This window comes from Thunnus thynnus, chromosome 12 (assembly GCF_963924715.1).
Source record: "Thunnus thynnus chromosome 12, fThuThy2.1, whole genome shotgun sequence".
NCBI lineage: Eukaryota > Metazoa > Chordata > Actinopteri > Scombriformes > Scombridae > Thunnus > Thunnus thynnus.
Genome location: NC_089528.1, coordinates 30,554,925 through 30,568,364, shown reverse-complemented (window position 1 = coordinate 30,568,364; position 13,440 = coordinate 30,554,925). Strand labels below are relative to the sequence as shown.

Genomic DNA, 13,440 nt, shown 5'->3' with positions numbered 1-13,440 from the left:
AATTTGTATGAAATGTCCCAAACATTTACTGTTAAATACCTGCAATTTACTCAAAGAAAATTCCAAGAAATCAGTATAAAATTAGAGGATCTGTAAAATAGATTCCAATTTATCCCAAACATCAAGAATGAATTTCTCAAGAAGAACAAAGTTTTTCTCTTTGGAATTTATGTGAACACAACTACATCTAAACACAATTTTATTTTGTTATTTTCAACCACAGTTGTCTCAAGTCTTTGAGATGTGATTTACAAATCAAAAAGTCTTTCAGTCCATCAAGGCTTAATATGCAAATTACAATAATGAAAACAATGTTCTGACCAAGTGGTGAATCAAACATGTCTATGTGACGAGTGATTCACTGAGAATTCTCGAAATGAAAAGTTTAAATGTTTTTAACGCTGCAAAAAGGAACATTTTGGAACATTTTTGTCTCGACACATTAAGAACCAGAACTGAACCTCAATGTCAGCAGAAGAACTTCATTTTAAGTTGTTTTTTATTTTCATTGACTCAGTAGTAGTTCAGGTGAATTTTAAGGCAATAACTCACATTTTCATTTCATTTTCAACCTTTTATTTTTTAGAGCAATACATTTTTCATATTGTAATGTCAAACACTGAACCAACGAACCAAACGAGTGGCTTTAAGTTTAAATGTCAGAAGGATAAAAATTTATAGAACAATTTAGAGTAACATCAGACTCTGACTCTGCTGTGACACTGTTGTGTTTTTGTTTGGTTGTTAAACTTTATGAGTGAGAGATTTTCTGTTTCCAACCGTGAACCGAAAGAAAAATCAAACATTGAATTGAGTCACAAGTGACCTTTGTGTTTGCTTTTGGGAACAGTTTGAATGTCTATTAAGGTCTATTTTGTTGTAATAAATTGAATTGTCACACTTGCCTCAGTTCATTGCTGTTAAGAGCAAAGTTTAAAAGAGGCACAAAAAGAGAGTTAAAAATAAAAAATAAAGGTATATTTCTGCTCTGAGTCTTGATTTATCCTGTCAGGCTTCATTATACTGTCATTAGAAAGCAAAGAAACTCTTTAAAGGACTCATATTCTGCACATTTCCAGCTCTATATTTATATTCTGGGGCTCTACTGGAATATCTTTGCATGATTTACAGTTTAAAACTCCTTATTTATCTTCTACTGGTTCTTTATGCAGCCGCTCAGGTCAGGAATCTTCCTCCAACTCAACGTAAACAAACTACAGTAGCAGGATTTCACTTCTTTTTCTCCTTATTACTCAAAATGGAAACTTCTCAAATCCATCCGTACATGTTGGAGTTGAATCACATCTGAAATATGAGAGTGAACAACGTTAGCAAACAAGGCTACAGAACTGACGGCCATTTATGGACATCAGAGGTGGAAACAAGTACATTTACTCAAGTACAGTTTTGAAGTATTTGTACTTTACTTGAGTATTTCCATGTGATGCTACTTTCTACATTTCAGAGGGAAATATTGTACTTTCTACTCCACTACATTTATTTGACAGCTTTAGTTACTTTTCAGATGAAGATTTGACACAATGGATAATATAACAAGCTTTTAAAATACAACACATTGTTAAAGATGAAACCAGTGGTTTCCAACCTTTTTGTCTTTTGACGTCTTACAAAAAGCAGTGTGTAGTCGGGGTCACATTTCACATGTCTATGAGTTGTTAACAGCTCCACCAAATAGTGATTTTTCCCTCTAAACTTCTCACATGCTTTCATTTCAATAAATGTTCAAATGATCCAATATTTCAGCAAAAATCAAAGATTAGAGAAAAAGTCCAAAAACTGAAAACAGATTTGAGTATCAGAACTTTGTTTTTTCTTCTTTCCTCTCCCATTAATCATCTCACCACCCCTCAGATTTATCTGCTGACCCTTTGGAGGGGCCCAACCCCTAGGTTGGGAACCACTGGACTAAACTAGTTAACTGTATATAAAGTAGTGTAAACTAGCTCCACCTCCAGCAGCTACAACAGTAACATGCTGCTCTAACACTGATGCTTCACTATTAATAATCTAATGATGTCATATATAATAATATATCAGTCAGAGGGACCAAACCACTACTTTTACTGCAATACTTTAACTACATCAAGCTCATAATACTTATGTACTTTTACTGCAATACTTTAACTACATCAAGCTCATAATACTTATGTACTTTTACTGCAATACTTTAACTACATCAAGCTCATAATACTTATGTACTTTTACTGCAATACTTTAACTACATCAAGCTCATAATACTTATGTACTTTTACTGCAATACTTTAACTACATCAAGCTCATAATACTTATGTACTTTTACTGCAATACTTTAACTACATCAAGCTCATAATACTTATGTACTTTTACTGTAGTAGGATTTTTCATGCAGGACTTTTACTTGTTATGGAGTATTTTTACATTGCTGTATTGGTACTTTTACTGAAGTAAAGGATCTGAGTACTTCTTGCACCTTTGGTTATGTGCGACAACATGACGTCATCATGAGGCGGAAACAGAGAATTCTTGACTTGAAGGCAGAATTTTTTTTGTTTTTTGCAAGTTTTGGAACTTTGATCATGTTTAACATCAAACATCATAACAGTATTTCACAAAAAGCCTGCTATGCCCCCTTCAGAGTTTAGAACCAGCAGAATGAGTAACACTTGTGGACTGCAGTAAAAGTTAACGGTGCACAAGTTCGTTCTGTTTCATTAAACACAGTCGGCCGTGTTTAATTTCCTCAGCGGGTTTTATTGACTGTGCTTCTGCAGCGTCGGTAGAAAGACTCGAGAGCTTTTATCCAGCGGAGGATTTGTTGATTCGTTGAGTCGCTGCAGCGTTAATGTGGCCTCACAGCTAATGAATAGCACAGTTTGTTACCGAGCTTCTAATCCAATATTCTCTCACGAAGAAATTTGGAATAATTTCTCCGTCTGTATCGGATCGATGAAAGTATGACAGGGAACAAAGACGCGGCTGCAGGTGATTCAGAGAGATTTCTGCTCTCAGCAGGTTTTTAATTCTGAAACTCTTTCAAGTTTATTGATCCGGGTGAAGTTTTCAGATCTGCAGAGGAGCTCGCTTTCACTTTCAGCTCGTCTCTATCAGCTGAACAAAATCTGTGGATTCAATTCAAAGAGACTTTGTTTATATTCTCTTCCTTACTTCCTTCCATTTCTTTCTTTCTTTCCTCCCTTCGATCAATCATTCCTTCCTTCCTTCCTCCAACACTTAAAATAAGAAGCTGACTGTGTTTATTCATCAGGACGTTCATATGTAATTTCAGCCACTCAGAGTCTTTCAATCAAAACAATAACAAAAGACGGAGTTTGATGACGTCGTGAAGTAGCAAGGGATCATGGGAGTTGTTGTCTTCATTGCTAAACAACCAGCTTCTCCCGGTCAGGATTCCTGCAGTGTTTATCGTTCAGGAGGTTTGTATCTGGGAGCTGAAGTCTCCTCCTCTCTAGAACAAACAGACATGTTGATTAAAACCAGTAAAAACACTGGTTATAGAGAGTTAAAGAGCAGTTTCACTTGAGATCCAGACGTTCGATGACTAAAATCCTTCATCCAGTTAAAAGATATAGTTAAAAGCGACCAATGAACGTAAAAATCTGGCTTAAAACTGAATAAAAGTCCATTTTAATTCAATTTCTGGTGGTTAACGACGATGCTGACGTATTATCTTGTATGCGTATACTCTTATGGTGGACGCCATGGCTCTAGTTGTTTTTAGACATTTTAATGCAGAATAGTTACATATTAAAGCTTTAAAGCAGTTGAAAGAGTTTCAGTCTTTTCATTTATACATTAAACAGAATGATTTTCTCATTAGTAAATTATCCACATCAAAGAAGAGTTTTTTTTCCTTGATGAAATGTTAAAGCGACTAAAACCTGCAGTTTGACACCAAACGTTTAGTCAATAAGATGCCGACAGAATCGTTAATATCTCTGCTCACTCTCAGGGAAAAATTTCTGCCTCCTTTTGCATGAAAAAACAATCTCATCGTGACTTTGTAAAGAAGTGCAGCAGCTAAAGGTGAAATTTAATTGAACAAAGCAGCCGGTGTCCATTTCTTAATGCAGCAGCAGCAGCAGCAGCGACGAGCCAGAAAACCCCCCGAACACAACCTCCATTTCTTAATTCAAGGTTGCCGCGCCAAGATTTATACCGTCAGAGTCCATTTCCTGATGGAGCTGCAGATCCGAGCCAACAGGACATTTACTTCGACCTGCTGCAATACAGCACTGCGCTCTTATTGTCTATAATTACATTATCATACATGTATCTGATTTATCAATTTGCTCATGTCATTAGTATTCTGTTCCAATCTGACAGTTTGATTGATTATATATTTATTGTAGCTCTACTGTTTTTTAATCAATTTATCTTTCTGACAAATTTTTTGCCCAAAAAGTGCTGAATTCTCTGCTTCCAGCTTCTTAAATATGAATATTTTCTGGTTTCTTTTGTCCTCTGTGACAGAAAACTGAATATCTTTCAGGTTGACTCACCATTTCACCATTTTCTGGCATTTTAAAGGCCAATAATGAAACTAATCGTTATTTGCAGCCTTCATTTTCTTTCATTTGTTTAACCAGGAAGTCTCTTGAGATACATTATTTCAGTAGTTTTGTATTAGTTGTGTCTCCTTGTCATGTTTCAGATGATAATCAACTTTATTTCCTGCTTCACAGAATACAAAACTATAAAATATAGGTGCAATGATGAAACAGAGAGTTCTTGTGTATCAGAACTTTGTTTTTTCTTCTTCTCTCTCCCATTAATCATCTCATGACCCCTCAGATTTATCTGCTGACCCTTTGGAGGGCCTCGACCCTGTGTTTTGTGTTTGTGTGTTTCAACATTCAACAAATAAAACAAAACAAAACAAGAATAACGAATAAAATGGATAGTATGCATACAGCAAACTCTCAAAAAACAGAGTCTCATAAACATAAATAAACAACATAAATAAATATTACACGTCTAAAAAGGAGGAAGAAGAAGTATACAGTTATATGGTCCGACATCTTCTTCATAACTCAGACTATTTAATCAATATTTATCATATATACAACTTACAAACAACCACTCCAAAGCTCTTATGTACAACCCAGATATCCATCCAATCAGATGTAACGTTCATCCGACCGACTCTTCCTCATCTCTGTTCCTCTTCAAAATGAAGTTTTTGTACATCGTCTTAAATTGATTTATCATTATTCATATTTATTATTATCATTATTTATATCTGCGCAAATTGAAATACACATATTCTTCAGAGTGGTATGAACACAACATTAAATTATAACCCTCCTCTCTGTCTAAGAACATGTTTACCCAGTAGTAAATTGTTTCTTACTTTATACATTATTTGTGACTTTAAAAACAGCGTGTTAGTGTGTTCGTGATATTCTACATTGTTAAACATCCTCATGGCTCTTTTTTATAATAAGCATAATGAGTCTGAGTTGCTTTTGTACGTGTTGCTCCACATGTACCCTGATACATAAATAACAGTTGTTGTGTCTCTTCACAGATCCTGGCTCCGGTTCAGGAGACGGAGACGGTGAGTGTCTTTTTTTTCTTCTTCTTCTTCTTCTTCTTCTTCCATGTGCTATTTAAAGATTTCATTTCCTGCTTCCTTCCTGATCCGACTCAAAGTCAAACAGAAATCAATTACAGTTCAGTCTCTATCTGCCCTCCGCAAACATTAACTGCTTGTATTGTGAGTCCTGAGCTCTGATATGACTTGAGTTCTGTTGGTTCTCAGGTCAGAACGTGGCTGAATGACGCCTGAACGCAGCGCTCGAGGATCTTTTATCCTTTCCTTTGTGTCTTTCCGTATCTCCAAACATTCCCTCCCTGAATATTAACTCCTCTAATAAAGGCCGAGTGTAGATTTTCAGTCCGTGCATGAACTCCTCCTGATATTTCCTCTGTCTCGTGGGAGTCGAGCTGAAAAGCCTCCAACGCCGCCAATTTTGGCAACAGAGACATTTCGCGACCATCTGCGAGGGCTGTGTTTGTTGTTTAATATGGCTGCTGGTGGGAGAGGGTGGGGGGGGTGGGGGGGGGGGGTTTAATTGGAGGCGGCCTCTGGAGAGACGGTATCTCCACCATCTGCATGTGGACGTGGCTTCAGCTCAGTCGAGGAGCCGGTGATTCCCCCCGCAGGCAACCGACCAATCGAGCCACGGAGATAAATTATTAAACCTCATCTCAGACGTGTGGAGTGAAGTCAAGTCCGTGTTTGTCTTTTACTCTCTAAACATCTACAGACATGTCGGCTAAGAAGCATCTACCTGTGAAACAGTTTCTTCTGGGAGAAATGAGATTGTGTGACTTTTCTAAAGGTTTCTAACACGTTTTAAAGGTAAATACCGCGACTCAGCAACGATTAAAACAGTGAAACTTTGTGGAAAATTCATTTAACCCTTTCATGCATGAATTATGATCACCTCAGTCAGAGTGTTTTTATTCCTCTTTAGGCATGAAAAAAATATTTGAACTTTTTTAAACATGCATTTTTCAAGGAGTTTGTCCAACTTAGTGGACAGATGATTAATTGTCTCCCAACATAAAATCAATACTTGGAGATTTTAACACTTTACTCTTTAGTTGTTACTTGATGTTACAAAAGTTTATTTACCTGCAAGTGTCAATCACTATAGAAGGACTGGCGAGATATTCCTCAGCTGTTGAGCATTTCTGGCCAGCCGGCGGCCATCTTGGTTTTGAGAAATTTGTGTTGCACTTACAAAGGCTGACCAGTGGATGGCAGTGTGTGGGGAAACCTGGACATAACATGTTTAGAGCCCCCGTTCTTCCCAGGATCAAGAACGGTCAGCCCGACAACCATCACAGTTCTCTGTAGCAGTTTATTTTGCAGAACAAAGTTATTGTTTGTTGTTGCCCAAAACAACAAACAAAACTAAACTGAACCGCCACCCTAAACTTCACTATCGAAAAACAAAATAGAAACAAAAGACCAGACATAACTCCTACTCAAGAAAAACAGGAGAAAAAGGTTCACACACAAAAAAAGGGCTTCTCACTCCTACGAATTTAACTGCTGCCTAAGTTTGTGCAAATATTTACAATGTACAAGAACTATCATCTAGTGGAGAAGAACCGCCCAGCAGACCTGGCTGACAGTAAATCTGCAGCACTTTACCACTCCTATACATGACTAACACACACACACACACACACACACACTACAACTAGCAGGATGGGCCTCCATTGTCAGACATGGGAGAGAGAGAGGGGGCGGGAGCCGGCATCAGCTGGTGTTTAAATCATCCGTTCTGGCCAATCAGGGAGCACCACCTGCACGTAACCAGACATGCACACACTAGAGGGGATGACACACTAGAGTCCACCATGTTGGCTGATGTGCAGCTATACCATTAAAACCGATGCATCTATAAGAAAACGGCTTCTGAATAGCTGTCCACTATGCATGAAAGGGTTAATTCCAGTAAAATCGATGCAGTCAGTGGATTCGCTCACAGGGGTGAAATACATCCGCTCAAACTTTTTCACATCGAGTTCAACTTTGATGGTAAGTTCATGTCGTTCAACAGCGAGCCGTCGTGACAGAGCTGAACTCTGAAGGACCAGAAGTGTTTTTCCTCTTTCTGTTCTGTCTTTAAACAACATCCTTAATATTACTGAACACAGAAACTCAGGACTCTCCCATATACTGTAACGATCCTACAGGTTTATATTCTGACCGTCGGTTTCAATTATTTCAACTTCTTAGAAAACATGTTTTGTTTACAATACCCATGAGCCTCAGCTGCCGTTGCTATGGAGAAGAAGCCGGTCAGAGATGTGAATCAGAGTGTAATGAATTCAAAATGCTTCGTCATGTCAGTTGTAAACAAAATGCAACGACATAGTCACTAGGGGATGTGCCTAAATACAAATACATTATTCGGCAAAGCACAGATAGTGAGTTTTATACGAATATTTGTTTCATACAAATATTTTAAAAGTTATTTGTTGGGGGTGTTCCCCAGAGATAAAGCTGAGCTACTGACACAAGCAAGGTGTTCCCAACGGACTCTCCAAACCTGTTGTTCCCCTTCTCCTTTACACAAAGTTAGGTTGTAAAAAATAGGCGATAAATGAAAAGTGAAAAGCAAGAATCACCTTTGAAGTTCTTCTCTACACATGACACAGTGTGCTGTCTCTGTGTTATGGGTGTATAAATAGGTAGAGGTCTGTCTGCAATGAGGCGATGAGTAAAGTTTTAGCTCAGTAATCGGGGCAGTCGTCTATGATCTGGGAGACTCCAGTTCGGGACCTCCATCGTAAGGTGGTTTATTCATGAACACTTATTGTAACACTTTAATTTTCTAAAATTAAAAGTGTCATAAAAACAAAACCAGGATTTTTAAGCCTCTTTCCACTTTTATTCAAATACAAATACAAATAATTTTACTGCCTCAACAAATACAGATACAAATACAAATACTGGGATCTCTGCACATCCCTGATAGTTGCTGAATTCACTCAAAAATGACCCAGAAACTAAATATGAACTGATATAATCTGCAGATTGTAAAATTGTTTCTATAAAATCATAATATTTAGTTTCCGCTCGCCGTTAGCTGTTTGAAATATTCTCTTTTTGAATTTGTACATCAAGAGTTTACATCAAACCTAAACCAATCAATCAATACATTAATCAAAGTTAACCATGATTTCTCTGACTGTGATCAATCAGTTTTAGTTTAAGAACGGAGGTGACGGATCAGAAAACACTCCTATGTGTGATAGATGAGGACTTATTGGCTTTTACAAAAACCAAACCTGATGAGGTTTTTTGTGTGTTTTGGACGGGACAGAAACGGCGGTGGCTGATGTGGTTGTAGTGTGTTTGTGTGTGTGTGTGTGTGTGTGTGTGTGTGTGTGTGTGTGGCGGTGGGCGGAGCCTGTGTGAAGCAGTATCCTGCTGTCAGCACAGCGGAACAGAAACAAAGAGCCTCTCTGCTGCAGATCCTCGTGGATCGATCGGCAGCCTCCGAGCCCCGGCTGAGCTCTCCATGTCCAATACATCCACACACAGCAGGCCAATCTGTCAGCCAGCGGGGCTCACACACACACACACACACACACACACACACACACACACGCACACACACACACACACACACACACACACACACACACACACACACAGCAGCAGCATCCTTTTCATCATGTTGTCGCTCTTTGAGTCGTATTTTTCTTACGATAACAGAATAACAGAAGAAATCTGCTCCTGCTCTCTTGATTCAGCTCAGTATGTTTAACTGAGGCTGGATCACGGACGCATTAAGAGACGACGGGCCCCTGGGCGCAGACGTGTAACGGGCCCCCCACCTCTCCTGCATAGGAGCAAGACCCCCAGACTGAAAGACAGATAAATCACGGCTGTGTCGGTGACATTTAGCAGGTGAATCACAACTCTCAGGTGCTGCTGTTGCTTCAAAGACGACATCTGAGCTTCAGTGTTTAGTTTAGACTGGAGATAAAGAGAAGCTGTCTGACTCCTCTCGAAATCCTCACTGACCGTCCTCTGCACAGAGATTACACTCAATGCTACAACACATTATATAAACTATGATAGGAAACCATCAAAATGCAGATTCTATTCTCTTAAAGGAGACATATCGTGCTTTCTGATTATTTTCTATCATTTAGTTATGATGTCGGATGTTAAACAGAGCTTCAACCTGCCCTGAACCACGGCTGTATTAAGGAGACCTGGATACCGTCTTCAAAGATGGCGCCCGCTCATTCCTATGAAAGTTGCTCAGCGGTGCATGAAGCCAAAAAACTGTTGATTGCTGTGATTCTGCCATTTTTCTGAGGCTTCCTCACGCTGACACTTTCTGGGCCCATAGAGCATGCTCAGTAGCGTCCTTCTCCAGCTCGTCTGAGACTTCCTGTTGGCTCCCGCTCACTTGAGTAGGGATAGAATAATTTAATCATGTGACTCTTTTAGACTCTCCGAATGTTATTTCGGCCAAATGGATGAAATTCTGGTAATAAAAGAGACAGTGAATAAATGCTTCTGATTGAAATGACTAATCAGAAACATTTATTCATTGTTTCCAGTGATTGTGTGGGGAAAATGCTTTTTGGGCCTCTATGCATCACGTGACAGACAGGAAGTTGTAATAACCCCGGTTTTGCCATTATGTCAAATTGGCCCCACAACCCGCCACTGTTGCAGGGGGCTTGGTTTGAACGCTCCGTTTGCAAAATTACCTCCACTTCCTCATCAAACTGACTTCAGATCGTCTGCACGTGCCTACAATCAGCCGTCTGCTGAGGTTGTTCACGTTGTCTGCTCTCATACTGACGATCAGATTCAGCTCGAACATGTATGGATGTATTTAAGAAGGAGGAAAAGAAGAGAAATCTTGCTACTATAGTTTGTTTATGTAGAGCTGGAGGAAGCTTCCTGAAGCTGACCAATCAGAACAGAGTGGGCTCATCAGGAGGCGGGGCCTTAAAGAGACAGGAGCTAAAACGTCCTGTTTCAGACAGAGGCTGAACTGAGGGACCAGTAGAAGATAAATAAGAAGTTTTTAACTGTAAATTATGCAAAGATATTCCAGTAGAGCCCCAGAATATAAATATAAACCTGGAAATGTGCAGAATATTTAAAACACAGCTGCTCTGCTGTTAAACTGATCAATCCTTTACTAATTATACTGCCTTTTAATGAAACATTACTGTAGCATCAATACGCTGCGCAGCTTTAATATGAAAGAAAATCAACAAAGACAAACGCTGAATTTGATTTGGGTGACAGATATTCAATATTAAAAGACTCTGATAAGATCAGGAGCAAAAAGTTTGATCGGCACATCTTCAACAAGATGTTAACAATCACTTCCAGCCTCCTTTTCTTCACTTTCACGTCATTTCAGTGCGTTTCGTCTTTCTTGCTTCCTTTTTTCTTTCCTTCCATGTTTTCTCATCCACTGATATGAAACGTTTCTAGCGTCTCAAACGTGAGGATTTGCTGCTTTTCTTTGTCTTATTTGATAGTAAACTGAATATATTTGGACTTTAGACTTTGGGAAACTCTGGTGGACAGACAGTCTGAGCGATTGATCGAGAAAATAATCATTTGATTAACAGATAATGGAAATAATTGTTACTTGCAGCCTTACTTCACTAAATATTTTACTACTAAGACTCTCATTTTACCGACTGTAACGTTGGTATTTCTACTTTTAAGCTTTACTTCTTCTACCATTGTTCCTAACATTTTGCTGTCATTAATTATATTTACCTTTTTGAAGATATTTTGGTCTGCAGTGGAAACAGCTGCCATGATTTCATTGCTTTTTTTCAGAAGATTTGAACACATGTGAACACAGGATTTAATGACTTCAGGTGTAGCTTTCTGCAGCTTTGCAGGACAGTTTGTTACATTTCGTGTCATGTGCTGTGGATTAATTTCAATCCCCTTGATAGCAGTAAGCTTTTCCTCTATTCCATTACAAAATTACACTTGATGAATCATGAAAACGGCTCCCTTGATGAAAGGCACCCAAAAAAAATAATCCCTTCCAGCTCTTTGATATTTGATGTTTCAGTTGTTACTGCCTCCTCTGCTCGCCGCTCGCTCTCTGCTGGAAAACGGACGCCGTCATGCGAGATGGCATTAAACGCATCCCCCGTAATGATAATAATAATATCATAAGATGATAATGTCTGGCTCTGTTTCCATTTGGCCGATAAGCTTCAAGAGTCTCTTCACACACTCAGCCGTGTCTGATGGAAAAGTGTGTGAGCCGTGTCGTGTGGTGTCATCGGAGTTAACGGCACGACGGCGCCGGATGTTGTTTCAGAAATGAAATCAAGTCGCTGTTCTGGAAGGAAGTGCAAAAATAATCATGATAAAAGCTGATTATGTTGTTCAAGGATGGAAAAATAGAAATATACAAGCAAGTAAAGCAGAAACAGTGGAGGTGCAACACTGAGGTTAAATAAAAGAGATTTGTTTTAAGTCATAAGAATCACAGTTGAACCAGATGCAACATGCAGTGTCACAACTGATTTATAACAGAAAATGACCACATATGAACATTATTATTTTTATCAGTAGCAGAAGAAATAACAGCAGTACAAACATATGAAAATACTCCATTACAGTAAAAGACTTATCATCAAATCAATATGAAAAGAAAAAAGAAAAAAGTACTCGTCATGTAAAACATGTTCACGCTGCTGGAGTTTTTCATGTTTTTTTATTAAAACATTGAATCAAAGTGGATTTAATGTGGATTTTTTTTATGCCAATCAAAATAAAAAAGGTCCTTTTAAGTCAAAGAGGAAACATCTCTTACAAAGAATTACAAATTTAAAATATAAATCATTTGTTTTACTCATAAAATCTGTATCTGAAAAGTAAAAATGTGAGACAAATGTAGTGGAGAAAAAAAGGTAGAATATTTCCCTCTGAATTGTAGCAGAGTGGAAGTATGAGCATGAAATGGAAACACTCAAGTACCTTAAAATCATACTGGTCCTTGAGTAAATTTACTCTGGAGGTTCCACCGCTGATTGATGACAGGTGTTGTTAGAATGAAGAAATGTTCACTAACAACTACGAAACCCTGTGAAAATAAGAAGCAGACATGTTTGCAAAATACCTTCCTTGTGATTACAGCTGAACCCTGTTAAACGCTGGACACCTCTGGTAACACCGTCTCATTCCCCCCCTCACAGATGACGAAGGTTCAGGCTCCGACGTTGGGAAGAAGTTCAACAAGTGCAGCACGTGTAAATATGGAGCAGAGTGTGACTATGACTCAGAGGACGTCTGGTGAGTGTTTGACTTACAGTTTCAATTTGAGTGCATGATATGAGTCACAGTGATGCTGCAAAATACACTTGGTTGTGATTTAGTGAAATACACTAAGGTGTAAAAAAAAAAAGACTCTCTGAACATCTTCATCTTACTGTCCACCAGTGGAGGAAAGTACTAAGTACATTCAATTACTGTACTTGAGAACAATTTTGAGGTACTTATACTTTACGTGAGTATTTCCATGTGATGCTACTTTCTACATTTCAGAGGGAAATATTGTAATTTCTACTCCACTACATTTATTTGACAGCTTTAGTTAGTTTTCAGATGAAGATTTGACACAATGGATAATATAACAAGCTTTTAAAATACAACACATTGTTAAAGATGAAACCAGTGGTTTCCAACCTTTTTGTCTTTTGACGTCTTACAAAAAGCAGTGTGTAGTCGGGGTCACATTTCACATGTCTATGAGTTGTTAACAGCTCCACCAAATAGTGATTTTTCCCTCTAAACTTCTCACATGCTTTCATTTCAATAAATGTTCAAATGATCCAATATTTCAGCAAAAATCAAAGATTAGAGAAAAAGTCCAAAAACTGAAA

At 38.3% G+C, this 13,440-nt stretch overlaps 1 protein-coding gene across 1 annotated transcript in view; it reads left to right on the top strand.

Moving 5' to 3' along the window:
- tmeff1a (transmembrane protein with EGF-like and two follistatin-like domains 1a) overlaps nucleotides 1–13,440 on the top strand; it is a 106,422-nt gene that overhangs the window by 63,040 nt on the left and 29,942 nt on the right. The window contains exons 4-5 of the mRNA XM_067606836.1: nucleotides 5,549–5,578; nucleotides 12,754–12,850. Coding sequence (XP_067462937.1) covers nucleotides 5,549–5,578; nucleotides 12,754–12,850 — 127 coding nt within the window. The remainder of the gene's footprint in view (nucleotides 1–5,548; nucleotides 5,579–12,753; nucleotides 12,851–13,440) is intronic.